This window comes from Oryzias latipes, chromosome 17, assembly GCF_002234675.1.
Source record: "Oryzias latipes chromosome 17, ASM223467v1".
Classification (NCBI taxonomy): domain Eukaryota; kingdom Metazoa; phylum Chordata; class Actinopteri; order Beloniformes; family Adrianichthyidae; genus Oryzias; species Oryzias latipes.
In genome coordinates this window covers 24,496,905-24,517,519 of record NC_019875.2, presented here as the reverse complement: position 1 = coordinate 24,517,519, position 20,615 = coordinate 24,496,905, and the positions used below count along the sequence as shown (strand labels likewise).

Here is a 20,615-nt window from a genome sequence, read left to right as displayed (position 1 = left end):
GATGTGGGCGGGACTGTTAGCGCAAGGCAACCCCCTAACATTACTGGTGCAACAAAAATGGCGAGCAATATTGGAGCTGTAGAGTTTTGAGCCACATACCAGTTCGGATAAGGAAAAAAAAATGTCCATGGATATAGAAGTAGATGCATTGGAATGGAGCAGAGCAAGCAAGGAGCTTGTGACCCGCCCATTATATTTTCTACGTAGCAACTACAATCTTTTTAAATTTTCTTTATATGTGTCCTCCATCATGAAAAGAATGCCACAAGAACATGTTAAGAAACACAAAAAAAACACATGTTTCATTATAGATAGCACAAAAAAGAAAACAGTAAACATCTGAAGTAGCTGATCTTTTAGGAAGTTCAGGGTTTCACACTGCAAGTGATGAAATCTTTTACTCTATATCTCTATAAATTGGACCCTTTTCTCAGTTTTATCTCACAATATGTTTTCACTTTGCTGATTTGCCACCTTAGCTATCTTTTTGATTCAGTTTTCTGAATCAAAAAGTTTTTCGCTTCTTTTTTGCTTCTTTTTTGAATAATGTTAGTGTATAAAGGGTCATAATATTGAATGCACTCAAATGCAGATCCAGGCCATGAAGTTTAACGCTGCACACTTTCATCTTCACAAACTAAAGCACACACTGATATGCTATGAAACAGTGCTAGTATACTGAGATTAGCTCCCTCTCCCATTGCATTTACAATGCATACTTTGCACTGTGTATGTTGGAGAGGAAAAGGAAAGACGAAGGAGAACAGAACATGTGTTTGCATGATAATGAGACCTGATTCACCCAGGGTTGTCAGGTTCAACAATCCAGGGGAAAAAAAAGAAGATAAAGAGACAATTTCTCTTGCGTTCACTCTTTCTCACCCCTGTCTTGCTTCCTCCCCTTCACCCCTCCAGTGCTCCTTTATCAGCATTTTTTTCCCAACAAACCCAATGCACCTACAACAAGGAGAACCACTGGGGCTGTAATAGCCTAAAAAAAGGAACATAACTCCAAAGTCAAGCTTGTTAGCATGGGTAAATAACATTTTCCTGACAGTACAATCCTCCAAACAGGGGCACTTTAATACAACTTTCAACAACAATGCATAAACAAGGCTTTGCAAGAGTGATCCAAAATTGCCTGGCCAAGTATGTAATGACTTTGGTAACCCTGCGGTTTCACAAATACTTCCCTTCTATAATCAATTGCCACATGAGGAGCTGAGAAAGAAGCAAAGTATTTTCATTTTTTTCTCACAGCAGGTATTTCTAATCTAAGATGAATCTAGTGGAAGTGGCACTAAATTAGGCTCTGCTTCAGGGCCAATCAGTGTTGACAAGGAAAGAGTGACAAGAACCCTTAATCCTCCCAAACTAACATTCGTGTTAATTATACTAAAAATATATATTATTTTGAATTCATGACTACACAAAACAACAATAAACAAGGCAGCCAAATCTAAAATAAAAAATTCTGAACGGGGCTGATTTTAAAAAATTTACTTCTGAAAGAAAAAAGGATAAAGGGAAGAATTCATAAAGGAAAAATAAAAGTAAAAGATGATACATTTACGTTTTTGTTTCCGAGGAATTTTTTTTCTAGTAAAACTATAAAGCCAGAGCATCTTATTTTTTTTCTCTGTCTCCTACGCCCAATACTGGTTATATGAAACCTGTCAGCTTTATTAAGGAAAGTCAAGCCCTGATGCACAGTCAAAAAATAAAACAACACTTGCTTTGAACTCTAAGATTTTAATACTTATCAGTTGGTAAATATTTTCTTTTTTGATCAGTTGGTTAAATAGTTTACCTTTCAACTCTCATAAGATGTCTCAGATATCTCCAGTTAAGCCATATTTGCTTAAATGTCCAAATGCTCTCTGGATTATTGAGATGCCATCCATCCATCCATTTTCTAAGCCTGTTTTGTCCCTTTCCGGGTCACTGGGCTGCTGGAGCCTATCTTGAGCACTCGTGGCCACAGGCAGGGTACACCCTGGACAGGTCACCAGTCTGTCGCAGGGCCACAATCACACACCCATTCACACCTAGGGACAATTTAGAGTAACCAATTAACCTATGAAGCAAGTTGTTTGGATGGTGGGAGGAAGCCAGAGTCCCCAGAGAAAACCCATGCATGCAGGGGGAGACCATGCAAAGTCCACATAGAAAAGTCCCCCATTGGTGATTCTGTTTCAGGTCCCCCATCCGGGAATTGAAGTGGGGCCTTCTTGCTGTAAGCACTGCATCCCCGTGCAGCCCTATTGAGATGTATTTTAACAATAACAGAAAAAGGGATTCTGCAATATTCTCCCAAATTAGACTTTTACACTGCCAAACGTGTTGTGTTCAGTCTTATTCTAATTGTGCTGCCATAAGGCTATGAATATCACATAGTAGCCTTGAAGATTATTTAAACATTTGTGTGGGCAAGGACAGTAATATTTTTCTCTTCAAAATTTTCGAAAGCCAGTTTTTATGTAACCTTTTTTTAACCTTTTTGTTCATTTATCTGATTTGTATTACAGGACTACAAATGTGTTTCATAATGAGATTTATAATTAGGGCAAAACAGAGCTATCAGTCAAGCATCATTAATGAAGACACATTATTTCTGGAATAACTGAACCCTCTTCTGGTTACACTCAAAAAGACCTGTAGATTCCCTCCCACCTAATTTCTACAGACACATAAGCAGGCTGCAGAAAGAGGAGATCCCAGTGTTTCCAAAGGTGTGGAGAGATGCTTTTTTTTGTATAACGGTAACTACCGTGAAGGGTATTAAAATAGGAAAGCTTTGGGTCCCCTTCTTTAAAATGTCTCTTTTTGAGGACACTGTTTTTTCATCAGTGTCCACACATTCATCTGCTAGATCTTAGGTTCCACTTGAAATTCTTTTTCCACATACCTGAAAAGGTCCATGTCTGTTACAGAAGGCTCACTTATTTTTTGGTCAACAGCTTCTGAAATGCATAAACAACTTTTTCTGATTTCTGACCAACTAAGTTAGACTGAACATCCAACTGCAGAGCTCTCCGTTGAACATTTTTCAGCCTTTGGTTTTATGTCATTTTGGCTGAATATGGATATGTTTGGGTTATTACCGGGGGGGGGGGTCTACTTGGTGGTGATTTACTGTGAAGTGATCTTGTTGAAGTGATCTTGTTAAAGAATAGCTTTTATTTTGCTTTTTTGTTTTAAAATTATAGCAATGGATATGCCAGCTGAGTTAACAGCTCTCAACATCACCCCACAAGGAGCCTTGTTGAGGTGGAAACCACCGGTGTCCAATGTTGACAACTATGTGCTGACAGTCACACACAACCAGGGTAAGTTTAATTTTCATTCATGAAATAGAAGTAGATTTAGAAAGACTAAAAAGGTAGATTAACTCTAAAACATTGTGAAAGTTACCTTTTTGGAGGTTGATGAAATTTGTATATTAACTCTTTTGGTACAAAACACTTTAAACCAATCTTTTTTGCAAGTGAAACTAAAACTTTATTTTCAATAATTACTTAAGTATCAGTTTCTGTTTTTTTGTTGGGTTATGAAAAGAAAAGAGAGAAAAGTATGGTTTATTTTCAATAATTACTTAAGTATCAGTTTCTGTTTTTTTGTTGGGTTATGAAAAGAAAAGAGAGAAAAGTATGGTTAAAAGAAAATTAAGGGTGTAAAAAAAGGGAAGGGAAGAGGGTACCGAATTGCTTGAGGCTCAACTAATATATTATATAAATAATAAAGGAAAAAGACAATAAATGAAAAAAAACATAAATATACTACATTTATTTAATTAATTAATTTATAAATGAAATAAGGGGAGCCGGTTTAGCTCGTGCTGGTTTGCGGCGCCTGCCGTCCGTGAAACCAGGGTTCGACTCCAGGCTGCTCCCTGTTCCCTTCTCTACCTCTGCCGGTTCCAAGCCCGGTCTGAGAAGGTTGCGTCAGGAAGGGCATCCGGCGTAAAACATTGCCAAATCTACCATGCGACTCGATCGCTGTGGCGACCCCTGATGGGAGAAGCCGAAAGTGGAAGAAGAATTTATAAATGAAATAAAATAAAGAAAATAAAAGAAAATTATGCAATCCTTTTGAAATTATAATTGCTTCTATAATTGTTCAAAATCATATTTGTTTCTGTTGTGTTTTAGATATTACCGAGGTATTGACATGCAAACATGGATTCTATCTATTTTTTTTTTTTTTTTTTTTTTTTACAAAGAAACAATATGTTAAGGTTATGCAAACCTTAAATATCTATATGGATATGTCATATAGAGTAAAAATAGTTGACACGTTTGTCTTTTCTTTTGGTTTACAGTGACAGCTGATACTTTCTTGGTGGAAGGCAACAAGCAGGAACACCAGCTTTCTAGTCTAAAACCAATCACCACCTACTCTGTAGCTCTCTATGCCACTAAAGGACCACTAACAAGCGGCACCGTCATAACCAATTTTCAGACACGTAAGTATTAAACTCATTCAACTCATGTTTGAGCAAGACGTAACATGGTTAAAAGTGTCACCTTATGATATCATGCTCTTTTGAGCTTTTTCTGTGAGATTAAAAAAAAAATGAAACCAGATGTTCAACAACCTTTAGAAACTGTTTTCGTAAAAGTTCGATTTAATTACCATTTCTACTATATTTCTTTATGGCTGACTATCAAACTTCAAGAGATGTTGTCTACAGTTATAGACCTGTCTAAAGCAGTTCTAACAAAGAGAAACATACAAAAGTAGGTGTGAAGGCGCAAAGAGTCACTCCAGTATTGAAAACTAATGTCCTATCTTTTTATAAGGAGGTTGGAAGCTGTTAGGGAATTTGTCAAACCTGTGTTAACATGTAGACTTGGAGAGTTCTTACTGCCATGTTGTTATGTCCTATTAGAAGTTTTTCAGGAGTGTGAAATATCAGGATTTATCCAAAGACCTTTCTGTCTGTAGGCTACTCGTGTGAAAGCTTGACTCTCACTGCAGGTCAGAATCCACGAGGAAAAGGATTTCCACCCGTGCTGCCCTTCATTGCTGAAACTATTCATAGCTGAAAGAAAATGGACAGGCATAGCCACAGGCAGCAATATTTATAGTTTAGTCAACACAGGATCACATCTTAGCTTTAGTTGGATGAGCTTATCCAGTTTGCTTCCTCACTTGGAGAGCCCCGGCAGGCACTGGGGAGGTTTGCAGCTGAGTTTGAAGCATACAGGATGATAATTGGCCTCTAAGTCTGAGGTCATGGTTCTTATTCTGAAAAGGACGGCTCTTCTCTTTTGTACTGGGAATGAGTTACTGCTCCAAGCGGGGGAGTTTAAGTGTTAGTGTACTTTATTGAGGATAGAAGGAAACACAAGATTTACAGACGCCTTAGTGCAGTGCTGTGCTGAGGAGGGAGCTGAGCTGGAAACCAAAGCTGTTAATTTACTGCTGTGTTTTTTTAATATTTTACTATAATTTTAACCTTTGGCCAGTAATTAAAAGAATTACATTGCGAAATATTTCTAGAAAGGATGCTGGAATGCAGGACTCGCCCTTGGGGATTCATTGAGAATCTCAGAATACTGTTGATTTTCCTTTTGTCCTTTGAACCGGTTGTACCGGTTTGGGCATCTTGTCAGAATGACCTTATGCTAAGTTCAGACCGGGCATGTGTTGCCACACGCCGTTTCATGGGTTCGCATTCAGCCCATGGTGTTCACATCGGACAAGCAGGGAGCACAGAGACAGGCTTCTTCTTCTTTATCTATTTATTTATTTATTTATTTATTTTTACTGTCTACTAGAGCACGTCCACCACCTACAGTTGGATGAGACTTGGTGCGAGATTCAAAAGCGGTGCAAATGTTGTGGATCTTGCTCCGCGTTTTTTTTTTTTTTCACAGCTTCAGTCCGATATATGAAAGACTTGGTGTCACATAATTCCGACCAGGCACAAACCGCAATTATTAGTTTGCTCTTTATGATCAATTTTCAAACGGGTAACACTTCCATGGAAGAAAGACAAAAACTGTGGATACAGGAAAGAAAATTCTTCTAATCTCAGACAATATAAACAGATCCTCAAATCTAGATTGAATATAGATTTAGGTTAGAATGTAGTTATAAGGTAGAATAATGGTTGCAAATCAATGTATCTATCCATCATGCTCAGTTTACAGTCCCAGAATAAATTCATAGTAACGTTTTTTGAAATGGAAATGAAGCCTATCTTTTTTTTAAATGACTTTGCATTTATTGGGTGTTTTTTGAGATAAAAGTCTGGTGGTGAGGGGAGGGGACTCTTCTAGTTTAGCTGACTTGCAACTCTTAAGAGTTTTGTTGCCAACTTCCTGCAAATAGTTTGTTTCCCCGGAGAAAAAAATGGAGCTACCTGGCCTGCATTGCAGCACCATGTGGAATGTAAACAAGCTAGAACAGGATTGAGACTAAAAACTACATAGAGATCTTAAAAAAGGTGTTCATGTTGGACAGCATTGCTTAAAATGATAAAATAAATTGTTTGTGACAAAGTTTTTTTTTTTTTTAAATCAAATAGAAAATTCTATGGATGGATGATACAGACATCACACAAATAATACACATATTACACACGTGAACACAATACAAAGAAAAGTGTAAGTTCACTCTACTTGAAATGTACAATATGAGAGCAAATCTTCAAAGGTTGATGACTCGGTTGGTGTTGGTGTCAAGTAAATTAAATGTCATTTAATCTGATTTTAAGCCAAATAATAGGGATTTTTGTGTAAACCTTAGTAGAATAAGACTGTAGTACTGTGAGCTGCTTCTATTCTATATTGCTTTAAAATCTGGCACCAGGACTAGTAGTAGCTTTAGCCATAGAGGCTGCCTGTTGAAAACATGCACCAGTCCCTCTGACTGTACCACTTAACAAGATTGGAATAATTGCATTGCATGAGTTAGTCATTTTCTAAACCAAAATTACTATTATGATTTGACAAAAACAATATAGATATCTTTTTTGTTTTGTTTTTATAAAACATCGATTTTGGTGTAAAGCTTTTACTCCAAACACTATAATCACTTATAAAATATTGGTATTTCTTTAAAAGATAGAAACGGATGGAGGGAGGGAGGGAGGGATGGAGGGATGTCAGATATTGTGCATGTTTGGGTCTGGATGTGTAGGTGTGTGTTTATTAATGCTTGTTGTGTGCATTACAATAGCATTAAGGCCAATTTGAAGAATCAACAGAAACTTAATTGAGATCAGGTGAATGAAGCAATATGAAGATACATAGGATAACTTTTTCTTATTATTATTAATGTGCATTTCATAAATAATAATTTATTCCATTAATGTATTTATTTCATTTGTCAGCCAACATATTACCAGGTATTGAGACAGAATTTTGCATTGTCGCTCAGGGATAAAGTATACAACGCAAAAGTCAAGATGTTCTTTGCTTCTCCAATGCTAAAGCTGTGAGCTATAGGGCAGGACATAGCATAGATTTAGCTGTAAGTGTGTCAAAAAGCCTGTAGGGTGCAGCATCAGGACTTTTTCTCTTTCAAAAGTTGCATGGTGTGGTTCTGAAGTAGCCTGGGTTTTTGCCCTACTATTGCAGAACCATCATCTGTGATTCAATCCTGACATTTTAATGTAGCTTTGAGACTTTAGCTTTAAAATCAACAGTGCTTACTTTTTCATACCTGTCCTACAAACTTCAAGAGCTGTGGATTTTTGTAATAACATTATGTTTCAGATTCATTTTATTGGTTCTGTAAATGAGATGCAAGCTTCAGGGGGAAAATAAACAAATCCATCATGTTTTTTTTCTTTTTTTTCTTCTTCTTGCCATGTGGTCGACAACAGGATTGCCACAACTAAAAATATGCATTATGGCAAAAGGAAAAGTTTCAAAAAAGCTCAAGGCACAACATGATAAATGGTATATTATAATGCAATAAAGTTATATTTGACACTTTAAAAAGTTTGTTTACCTAATTATCTATGAGTCCCACCTAGAGATGCCAAAAGTGGGAAATACAAATAAAGAAAAAAAATGATGCCTTTGTAAAACTTTTTTTTTTTTTACAAGACTTAAGTGTCAGTGTGGCACTACACCTTGACAAAGACTGAGCAAACATCCAAGATAATACAAAAATAACTGATTTATCATTTGAACCAGGACTTTTCACATTGTGGATTCCTGCAAAGATAGATAATAAAAGCCCTTAGTTTCGAGGAAGTTGCAAAGAATGTACCCAGCAACTTTGTCCTTGACCTAGAAAAGAGTTTACCTACATTTTGTTTGTTTGCATTTTGTACTTCATTGATGTCATGGACAAACACTGGTAGCATTATTTTTCCAAAAACATAGTCAGCAGATTGGCTTTGTGTTTATCAAAAATGCAAATGTTGAAGGTTAAAGACGACAAAAAGATTTGTACATAATGCAACTTAATTTTTTAATCTTAATCGTTCTAGACAGTTACTACTATATGAGTAATGTGTATCCCATTTTAAATTTTTATACAATAGAAAAAGAGAAAAAATGTTAATATGACTTAAATTACATTCAATTACTTCATTAAAAACTAGCTGTTAACATGATCAATCAAAGTTATCTTTGCCCCTCTTAAATAGTTATCCGTGATCTGTATCTTTTTCTTCTTCAGTCTGAAAATGCTTTTAAGGGAGGATTTAGCAGGGAGATGGAAAATAGTTGTTCCCATGCAGACATATCTCACAATCAGCATTTATTTATACAAAGGAAGGACTAAAAGAAAAATACATTATGTTTGCTTTCTGGGAAATAGTCAACTGCTTTTCAGAAAGCCAAACAGTAAATAAATAGCTAAAGAAAATAAACAAGTAAATAAGAAGACAGAAGAGTCTGGACCTTTCTTTCTATTCCAAAAATTGTTATCTTTAGTCTTTCAGAAGTTTGTCAATGCCAGTCCCCGCTGTCAATTACTGAGATGTCAGTGATTGGTAGGGCTGCACGATATGAGGAAAACTCGCGATATGCGATATTAGAGATTAAAATTGCGATAACGATAAAATTTGCGGTATATAAACAAATAGCAAAATAACCAAATAACCATTCCCATTACATTGCAACAGTTTAAAAATTATACTCCAAATGTCACTCGTCGACATAGGTGACAAACATCTAACATAATAGGCCTCCATCCGATTGGTCAAATGCATAAAGGGATTTATTTGATTCGTTAAATGGTTCAAGCTGACATAAGATTGTTTTAGCACATTTAAGGTTTACGATTTATTGCGATATTTGCCGTCTTTTGCGATATGCATATTGCAGAGCTGGATTTTGCGATAACGATAAATTTGCGGTATATTGTGCAGGCCTAGTGATTGGTTTGTATCTGTTCTAAAACGACTATTAATATTGGGGGGAAAACAGTTCATTTTCTATGTTTGAAGAGTTTTTAAGACCAATATGTTGAATGACATGCAAAATACCAATTGGAAAGTTTCTTATGCCAATGGGCCACAAGTATAATAGAGGGGAACTCTGGGTGGGAAAAATAACTCATGTATAAATGTAATTTTTTATTTTATTTATTTATTTATGTTACATTCCTTGTACTATAGCTGATGCGATATTTAGTTGAATGAGATGTAATCAGTGTTTTTGTGCTTTTCTGGGCAGAAATGTCAATGTGTTTGTTGAAGTGGGTGCACATGGTGAGGGAGGCGCAGAAGGCAGCCAAGTACAGCACAAAAATGTCTTCTAATAGAAACAAAAAGCACACATCAGCAAACAAAAGGGTGCTGGAGAGTAATAATGACCATCATAATCAGAAAAAAACAAAAAATAACAGGTCCTAAAAACATGACAGAGTACACTAATATGAAAGTGAATCAAAGATAAGAGTTGTTAACTAAGTAGATATGGAGCCAAATAATATTGAAAAAAGAAACTAACAAAGAACACAAAAGGCAAACTCAGCATAATAAAACAAAACTAACTAAGAAAAAAAAATGTTAATTCAGGACACTTTACATACTAAATTAGGAAAAACAATCATGAAATGTTGCAAAAAGTAAACTATATGTAGTTTTTATTGCATGGAGTGTTATTGATCTGTCACAGCTATTATTAAACACAAATAAATTATCGTAATATTTAAAAAGCATATAGATAGATTTTCAAATTTTTGCCATCAAAATATATTTTAAGAATAATACCCCCCCACACACACACCACCACCACCCTAAAATCATTTTGCAAATTGTATATGTCTTTATCCCAAATTTACAGCTGTGTTTTTAGATGAACTAATGTGCTGCAGTTTTCTAGCCTAAATGTCCCCACCTCCTTTTTACTGCTGGGTCATGTACTCCAGAGTCATGATGTAACTCCCTGAAACAGATTTTTCAAGAACAAGGTCATTAATGTTTGATCAAAACAGAAATGAAGTTGTAGTTTATGAATGATGCCATTACAATGTCAGTACAACCTACAATAAGCAAATGCATTTGAGTATTAGTGTGTCTTATATTAAGATTTGAAAATTATAAAAAGAAAAAACCCTTTTACTTTGACTTTTTGCCAGCCATGGATGCACCCGTGAACCTCACAGCCAGTGAAGTAAACCACCGCAGCGCTCTCATTTCATGGCAACCACCACTTGCAGAAATTGACAACTACATGCTCACCTACAGGTCATCTGATGGCAGCCGCAAGGTAAGTGATATATGTATGCTGGGGTTTGACACATTTTGTTTCCATTCTAGCTACATCTTAAAACCAACTGTCATCCTGTCTGTGGGGTTTGTCGACACAGCAGACACTAAAAGTTCATCATTTGTGAGTTTCCTTAGATAAAAGTATTTGCTAAATGTAAATGTGCCAGGACTCTGGAATATTCTTCTAGCTATGAGCATGAAAGTGTGCCTTCTCTATATAAAATCATGTGAAATCGTTCCTGTTGAAGTGCACTATCAAAGTGAGCTGTGTTTGTACAAAATAATACTCATTCATCCCATTGACATTTTAGAACTTGTGAAGTCACTATTACGCTAATGTAGAATGTGCACAGAGTCATGGAAACTCCAAGCAGCCTGTCAATAGCTGTAAAACTTTAATGTGCCTCAGTGGAAATGTTGATTAGGGGTTTGGATTCGGCTGACTAATGCTAATCAAGCACAATATTAAGAGTTGTGCTGTCGAAAGTCAGATCTGTGCAGATGTTGTGCTCATTCACCACCAGTCTCATTATGCAGAATTATCTGTCCTTGTTAATATGGCTGTACTAGCCATTGGGTGTCACTCATGCACAAATAATAAAACACTGATATTTTCAAACAAATCATTTCCATAACTTGGTTTTCCAAAGAATTATGCACTTGCAAGCTGATTTGTGGTCATGTTTTTTGCCTTCAGCATGCATATTTTTGTTTTTGTTTTTTAGAAAATCTAATCAAAACATGTTTATGAATTTATGAAGTTCTCTTTTATGATCATACTCAATTCTGAATTTTCAATACCTTAAAGTCAGAATTTATAATAGATAAAAGTACTATATGTGTCAGAAGATAATACAATAAATAGTTATCAAAATATTAATTTAAAATAATACCTGATATGTAGGGTGAACCTAAATATTGATTTTACATGAATTGCAATATGAGCTTTGATGAAAAATGCCACACTCAAAAAAAATAGAAAATAATAAAAAAGATCTGAGAGAAGTTGGTTCTGATAACACTGTCAGGAAATTGCAATTAGCCAAACCTTTATGTTCAGCGCCCCACAGGGATGCAATCAACAACAAAAACATTTATTTTATCTCAGTTGTTCTTTGAATGAGAGCAGGCAGCTCAATAAAATAATGACTTGCTATCACATTACTCACAGATTTTTATGATAATAGCTGACAGCTGGTAAAACCTGCTGTTACTGTGTTTTTCCATCAGCGAGAGACAGGCAAAGCCAACTGGAGCTGAGAAGCTGTTGGATATTACAAGCTGACTTGTTGGGGGAGACATGGCAGAGAAGATGCAACGCCACTCAGTTTTAGCTTTGTAGCAACAATTTACTTAGACAGGAAAGATTTTACAAAGAGTATGCCTCTAAAATTGTAGAGAATGCATTATAAATGCATATTAAAACATAACGTGGTTTGCAGCTTTTTTTCTCTCTCTCCAAAATCATTTTGCTCGCTTTACTTTTATTAGTCAAAGCTAACATACATTAAATCAATACGAAGATCCTAATAATTTAAGAAAATGTGTCTGAAACCAATGGATAAAAAAAAAATCAAAAAAATCAGAACATTAGTACCTTAGTTAAGAAAAAAGTGATTGGTACTGATCAAAGCTCAGTTAAATTCAGATTCTAGAAAGTATTCACTTTGATAGTTTTTTTTACAGGCCTTATCACTCTGTTATGAATTACTTCAACAACAAGCAAATCATAGTGATCTCATCATCTTTAATAACACAGTTCAGACACAACTCTTGCAAACACCAACTCCAAAAACCACCTTTTCAGATTATTGTACTCTTTGTTTGATGTTTCTCTTGACTTTTACAACCTGAGGTCTGGCTAAACGAAAAAATGTGCCACGGCTGTTACCTCCAGTCATACATTAGGGTTTAAAAACCAGCAGTGGTTTGTTCATCTTCTCTTGCTACCAAGATAATTGATTTTTTTAATTTACACAAAGTAGCTGTGAAATTAATTCCTTATCTGATAACCGTTTACCAAAGAGTTTGTAAGTGGATGTAACAGTGATGGTTATGTTCGTGTCTCAAATGATAACGTTTTCACTCAAGGACGACTATGAATCCAGCAAAGCACACAAACACAATCAATGGCAAGGATGGGAAGTAACATATTAGCCTTGATAAAAAAATCAAATCAAATCTGTGCTGTATTGTTGCAATAAAACTGTTATCTTGACCTTGAAACCCTAGCGGGTGAATATCAGCCCTTCGGAGACAGTGAGACACCATTTACCAGCTGCTATCCTGCATAATTCACACAGACACGTTGCTTCTGAATGTGTGATTTTGTTTTTCCAAACAGACTTAATATTTCAGTCTTTCTTTTTCATATTTAATGAGAATTCTGGGCAGACTGTAACATATCAGGTCTCAGAAAGAAACATATGCATGAACTAGTTTCACTTCATTAAATGAGCATTATTCCACTTGAATCGAGTATTATCAAAGAGCCGTTTTTTACAAAAAAATCCTCTTCTACTGACGGTCGAAGGTCTTGTCTCTTTGAGATGAACTCAATAAAAAGGATACTGTAGGTATAACTCCATTGTGCTATGACCTTTCACTAAAATAGAAAATCTGCTCTCGTTTACTTTTGAAGTTTTCTCCTTTCTACCTTGCCCGTTTCAGCTTTGAATTTAATTTTATTCTTTTAAAGAAAAAGTTAAAAACAATACTTTTTAAAGTTGCATACTAATGCTTAAAGATTAAGTCATAAAGATTATTTAAATTTGATTGCCTCAAAATATGTTTTGTAGCTGGTATGCTGTCATTATTAAGCTCTTTTAAATCTTTGTCTTTTTACTTTCTCCTTTTCTACTTAATTCCAAAACATGTTTATCATGTGAGTACACAGAAGCAGGCCACTTTATTGGAGCTAAATATATAAATACTTACCTCTAAAGTTTCACTTTAAAGTTCATTATGCTTTCTTTCCACCTCTCCATCCATCCATTTATGCATCCATGCCTCACCAGAAAGCAAAAATATCCAATGCACCTAAACTGGCCTTTCTTGATGCCATGAGCTGCTCTTGTAAAAATCACCTTTGCATTCTGTCTCTAAAGGAAACTTCAGAGAGGCTGCAAAAGATCATTTATACCACCTTTATCCTTGATCGTATCCATTTCTTCTCAGTTCACAGCTTGTGGTTGTTATGGAGGGTTCCAACATAGGTTGACGGGCAAATTTAGAGCTTTACTTTCCCACTCAGTTTCTTCCGTCTTACCGAAAGGGATCAATACCATGTCTGTAGAACTGCAAAAACCTGTCAGTCTAATGCTGCACCCCTCAATCATTTGTAAACACTTGCTTTGTAGTTTTGTTAATTTTCCTGTTCAGATTCTGAACTGCTCCACCTGTGGAGGTGATTCTTTCCTAACTTTGTAGTGGCACTGCACCTTTTATTTTTGGCTTAGAATCACAGCCTCAAAACGTCCAAATTCTCATCCCGGCTAGAAATGAGTCTAGCCATAGCTGGAGGTCTTGGCTTCGTGAACCAAAAGAACCACATTCTCCACAAGCGCACATGAGCCAATACCCTTAAGCACACCATTTTTTTCTTTTGCAACCACAGCTGTAAATCAGTCATTAGGCATCATTTAGGTTTTTTTTTTATAATCAGTGTCTTCCATTTAATAAATATTTTTTGTGTATGTACTGGAAAATTTTGTTCTAAATTTATCAAACACATTTTTCAGCTCCTGATTACAGTCACCCTTTGTGTGCTTTAGGAGCTGATCCTTGATGCAGAGGACATGTGGATTAGATTAGAGGGATTGGCTGAGAGTACAGAATACACTGTCAAGCTTCAAGCTGCAAGAGGACTTGACACCAGCGCTGTTGTCTCCACTACCTTTACCACAGGTAAATTACACAACATATTCAGCGTGTTTTTGTTTCATGACCTTGTGTGATAGAAGGGCCATATTAAACTGAGCGCTTTGGCCTAAAAACATTTTAAGATGAGTTTTGAAAAGCCATCTTGCCCAAATCTGACCCAATTTTCATTTACTTACTGAAGTTGGTGGCGGTGGCATCTTTCTAGGTCTGCATCAAGTCAAAAATGTCATCAAGGTTTTGTGAGATTTCTCATTTTGTTCTCTTGGAAAGTGCTCAAGAATATGGGATGACTTTACAGTCTTTCGTCCTCCCATAAAACAACAATGTCACCAATTGAACATAATTGAAAATCTTACATTATGTGGACCCAAAATATTCCAAATCTAGCATGCAGAAGGTCAACTTATGAAGTGTTGTTACTAATTAGTATCTTTGTTTTGTCTCAACTCCCACTAGAAATACTGTATCTATCTAAAAGATCCACCTCAATGAAAATTATGTTTTGGTGTGTTCAACATGTTGTTGTGACATTTTCCTCATGATGGAGGACATAAATGAAGAAAATTAAGCTTGGAATTGCATTTCTGATTATTTCTTCATTGAAACGGTTGTTGAGTCAGAAGCAGACAAAAAGACGGAGTTTTTTAGAGCTAAGTGTATGGCGTGGAAAATACTCCCTGCTCTGGCCACTCTGATCCATCCACTACAGTAGGTCCATGTTTGTCTTCGCTTTTCTCATCTGAGCTGCCTTCTGGCTAAAAATTGTACAGCAGGAATACTGCTCGCCATTTTGTTGCACCAGTAATTTTGGGTTGGGGACTGTGAAGTTGCAGGAGAGCTTGTAAACAGAGATCTCAGCAACGGGAAGGGGTAGAAATGTCTGGGTTGCTCCACATGAATGATCCAGCTCACAACTCAGAAGCAAATGTCTAATGAACCATTGTTAGAAAATATATTCTAGAAAAGATACTGATTTTTAGATTTGGCTGAAAACTTCATAATCATAATTAAAAGACCATTTGGAACAGTTTTAATGGCTCAAACATGATTGGAGTGGGTCTTTTAGTAATAAATATTTCATGATTCAGAATATCTACAAGTTTTTTTTTTCTTTTTCAGCTTAGCAACCGGTATCCCTTGCTCTTAAGTAATAGTCAATTATGCAAAAATGTAAATAAATATATAAACAAATGAAACAATTTGCTGGAAAATGTTCACTTTTTCTTTCATAAAGAAGTACATAATTTTTCTATTTTCATAAAATGTCAACATAACAAATATTTTACCAAAACAATTTTTGCAAAGTTATAAATATCCTGGATATTTTAATCAACCGAATAAATTTGAGTGTTTTCAAACTGACAAACACAGGAAGTGCCAGATAAGACTTGTCATGCGTGTTCCTGTGCTCTTCTCCAGGGAGTCGACTGTTTGCGACTCCTCAGAACTGTGCCCAACACCTGCTGAATGGCGAGACACTGAGTGGCGTCTACACCATTTACATCAACAGGGACCCGAGCCAGGGTGTGCAGGTGTACTGCGACATGAGCACTGATGAAGGAGGCTGGATTGTAAGTCATTGTGAAATGAACATTTCCTATTTAAAGCCGTGTAATGAGAAAGAAAGAAAAAGCAGAACAACAGAATAAGTTGCACCTTTGTTTATTCATGCCTCACTTCGCCTTAGCATGTTTCCATCCTTGTACTTTTTTAACACAAAGATTATTTTATTGGTCATCTTTTTATGAAATCTTGCAGGTCTTTCAGCGTCGTCAGAATGGCCTGACTGACTTTTCCAGGAAGTGGAGTGACTATCGTGTTGGTTTTGGAAATTTGGAGGATGAGTTCTGGCTTGGTAAGTATTTTTAGGAAATAGTTTTGGAGGAAGAGATTTTGTCATAATTATTTTTATTTTCAAGAGATGAACAAATAAACACCTTTTCAGTTTTTTTCCAGTTTTTAAGCATCTGGGACACGGCTTTTCTTTTATGGTGGTAGAATTCACAGCTTCGATTAAGTTAGCTGCTGCCTTATTCCCCTTCCTCACCCGGCTGAATTAAGTTCTGATGCAATTTATGTCCAATATTGAGCTGCAACATGCCACCCATTTTGTTCAATCTCATCTCTAGTTTTCTAAAAGGTGCGTCACCCTATCTGGCCTGACACCATCTCCATGATTGAGGTGGATTAAATGCATAGAATCAATAGAGGTTCATTGCTCCTATGTGGCTTCAATATCTGCTTTACAAAGAATACAAATACTTTTAAGTTTGTGCAGTAAAGGTGTTGTGTTTGAAGCTATGTCATCTTAATTAGTTTTGATCTTTAGCTCATTTTATAATTTAGCATACAGTTGATTAAGCACTAAAGTTTTTGTAGAAAGCCTCATCTCTCCCAGAATTGGCATTTTAGTATTTCTTTTTGTGTGTGTCACTATTCTATTTTGTATTTGAGACTTATTTTTTCTTTTTGTATTTCAGTATATACATATTACGGTTTATATCATTATTACATGTTAGTTGTAGTAGGAAGTAGTTCAGTAGAAATTCACCTCTGAGTTGTGGGGACTGTTGGCGCAGAGTAAGCCCGCCCCTACTTCCCTACATCCATCTGATTACACTCTCTCCTGCTATCTTACAGCCCCCACCACAGCCCCCACCCCCCTAATCTAATATTAGTGGTGCAACAAAAACAGCAAGTAATATTGGAGCTATCCAGTCATACAGTTTTGAACCAGATGTCAGTGGAAGCAAGTGGATGGTCTTGATCCACAACGATTTGAATAAACAAAAACACAGAAACGTAGCTTTAATCTTAATTTTGTTTATGCTCTCCATCAGAAGAAAAAAAGCTACAAGGACATATTAAAAACACCAAAAACACAATTTTCATCAAAGTGCAGATCTTTCAGATAAGATAATAATAGAAAAGTGAATAGATTTTCTTTATTCAAGCTATCTTTTGTTGATGTTGTGTCAGATTTCTTCAGAGAACTGTCATTTCTTCATGCTGCTTTTGTCTGTCACCAGAGTAAAGTTAAAGTCTAATCCTACTCTGACTGAGAGATCTGTAGCTGTCATGTACATTCTGGCACAGAGTTGGTAGATTTTTCATGGCTGTGACACTACATTTCAATCTAAAAACCTGGCACATTTCCTTTGCCCTGTTTCCACCTCAGCTGAATCAGCCATAAAATGAACCCTCACCTCTTCTGGACATTCGCTTACCTTCATCTTTGGGGACTTGTTTTACTTTTCAGGTGCCTTCCAGGCTACACTTTTCCTCTTTTTGTTCTTCCTGTATTTCTGCTCCTTAACGCAGTCCTTTCAGTGCATAAAAAGGGTTTGATGTAATAACCAATATGTTTTTAAGCCATTGTGAATTTCTAGATAAATATGCCATATATGAGAGTCAACAAGCATTTTACGCAGTCGTCAGTTTGAAAATAAAATGTCTTCAATTCTTTTAAGTCTATTCTGTAAACAATGACATGTCCGTTAACTTTAAAAAACTTCTGAAAACTTCCCTGTGTAATGAAATAGAAACTATTTTAGATTTTACTGTTCCGTTATTTGGCTAACCTCCTATTTATCAGTGTTTGTTTTTTCAATGCCATTTCAAGAATATTTATAAGTGGAATTTGGTCAGGGATTGGAATATGGAAATCCCACATGATTTTACAAAAATGTACACAAAATGCCCAAAATCTTTTTTCTTCTTTTTGCCTTTTAATATACAATTTATACGAGGACGAGTTCAGTTTTGGCTATTCACCTGACTTATGTTTTGTTTTGTCTTTTCATGAAGAAGTTCCACAGTTTAGTGTTCTTGTCCATCATCCATAACACCCCCTCCATGTGGAACACTGACAACTACAATCAAAGCCGCAAAGCAAATATCATCCACAACTCTAAATGGAAAAAAAAGTAAATTGTTTAACCCACTTGAAAAATAAATCGTACATGCCATCTCAAATGTATAATGCGATTAACAGGGCATACATCCCCGAATTATTGGATTAAGGAATCATGTAACAAAATTATTTTGAGATTATTTTTGCATTTATCTACTGTCCAGATTTCACACCATTAAGCAACACATGCTTTTTATGTCACATTTTCAAAGCCTCAGAAATGCCAGTGACATCAAAATGTTAAAAGGTGCATTTTGGGGTGAAGAGAGGGAAGTAAATTTGTTGTGATGTACAGATGAAAATAAGACTCTATGGGTGTAAGTATGTTGGCAAACATAATTTGAATTGTGATTAATGTAAGTCAATAGGCTGTGATTTTCAAAATAAAATAAAAATTTGTGGGGAAAATTTTGTATACACCATAATTTAAATGAATATAAATACGTTTGATATATACATTAAAAAAAAAGAACGCCCCTCTTACCCTTTCGCGGGTGGTTTCTCACACAAGATCGGGTCCTCAACCAGAGGCCTGGGAGCTTGAGGGTCCTGCGCAGGATCTTAGCAGCTGGTTCATTTGTGCTGCCAGGCACTCGTGGAGTATGATGAGCTTCTTTAGTCAGTGTATCATGTCAGGGCCCGGTATCATGTCAGGGCCTGGTGCTGTCCAGTTTTTCATACCTGAGACTTTCTTGGATGTCTGCCACTGTTATGGTTAATGGATTCTGTTCGGGGAGGTTCCTATGTTCTTTTCTCAGAGAGATCAGCCACTGGGCATTGCTGTTATGTGCTGTCTCTTTCTCCCAGATATTTTTCCAGTACCGTTCAGTTTCTAGCCTTGGTGGGTCTGATCGGCTGTTTTGACCCTGCCACTGAACATATATTTTTGCAGGCTGAGTTGCGAACAGCCTGTTTATCCGTCTGGCTTCATTGTCTCTTGTGTACCTCTTTAGTCGGCTGCTCAGGAGCCTTTGTTTGACAGTTTCCAGTCCTTCAGGTATGGGCATCTGGCTGTATCTCTTAGGTACTTGCTTTTCTCATTGGACCTCTTTGAGCCTCTGTCACATCCCTCCAAGTTGCCTTGATTTTGGACTCTTTATTTTGCTTTCATGGTGGGTGTTGTTTTCTCCCATGGTTGCTCTTATATCCAAGCATCTGAAAGGATCACTGTTGCTGAGGTGTAAACCAGTTCATTGGTTCTGTGATTGTTGCATCATTCGCAGCTTCCAGGAGACTTTCATGCAGTACATCACTTAACCATTGTCGGGGTTGCCTATTCTAGACATGATCTTGTCTTTCAGGCATCTGTGGTTGTTGGGGCTGTGTACCCAAGCTCAGGGTGGGAGTGTGCTGTTCTGTGTGTTGCTATATTGTACCACTTTAATCTCAAGTTGTGATAGGAGTTGGCGTTTGTGGATACATTGGGTACATTGGGCTCACATCTAGTCCATTTACGTCTTGTAGCCCACTTTCCATCAGGTTGCACTGGTCTCCGTCCGACGCTTGTTTGGCCGGGCAACGTCTGCACCGGCATGACATGTGGTTCATTGTCTCTCATGTTATGAGGCAGTAGCGTTAAAGGTCTTGCCCAAAATAAACATCCCTGGGTGATGTTAATTGTTAATTGCTAACCATTATGCCATTATTAGAATTGTTCGTTCCCCCCTGGGAATCAACCCTTGGATTCCTGCAATTGTCATAATTACAGGTATATACATATATATATATATATATATATATATATATATATACCTGTAGTTATGACTATTGTCTTATTGTCTTAAAAATAAGATGAGTGAACTGTCTCATGATGTCTGGAGGCAAGCTAAAATGTGAAGGCATGAATAGCAAATCCCTTTACCAAGCCTGGTCATTTCTAAGCACAGACAGCTGTTTAAAAAAAACATTTTTCATCAACAAACAACATTTCTTTTAGAAAATCACAACACCAAATTCACATCCTTGACAGAGGCCAGTTTTTTCTGCACATTTTTACCAACAACTTGTGTTATTGACCCTATATGTGGCAACAAACTATGCATTATTATTCACACTAAAACAATCATAATTTTTTATGTAAATAAAAACAACTTGTCCTTTTTTTGCAATTGTACAAAATGTCAAATCAGATATTAG

General features: G+C 36.3%; 1 protein-coding gene across 4 annotated transcripts in view; it reads left to right on the top strand.

Annotated features, from left to right (window-relative positions):
• The window catches only part of tnr (tenascin R), a 139,378-nt gene that overhangs the window by 111,638 nt on the left and 7,125 nt on the right, over positions 1-20,615 (top strand). For all 4 annotated transcript variants that reach the window (XM_023965028.1, XM_004079342.4, XM_011486828.3 and 1 more), the window contains 6 exons: positions 3,210-3,329; positions 4,322-4,465; positions 10,552-10,682; positions 14,458-14,590; positions 15,986-16,137; positions 16,325-16,421. In XM_023965028.1, the coding sequence (XP_023820796.1) occupies positions 3,210-3,329; positions 4,322-4,465; positions 10,552-10,682; positions 14,458-14,590; positions 15,986-16,137; positions 16,325-16,421 (777 nt within the window). The remainder of the gene's footprint in view (positions 1-3,209; positions 3,330-4,321; positions 4,466-10,551; positions 10,683-14,457; positions 14,591-15,985; positions 16,138-16,324; positions 16,422-20,615) is intronic.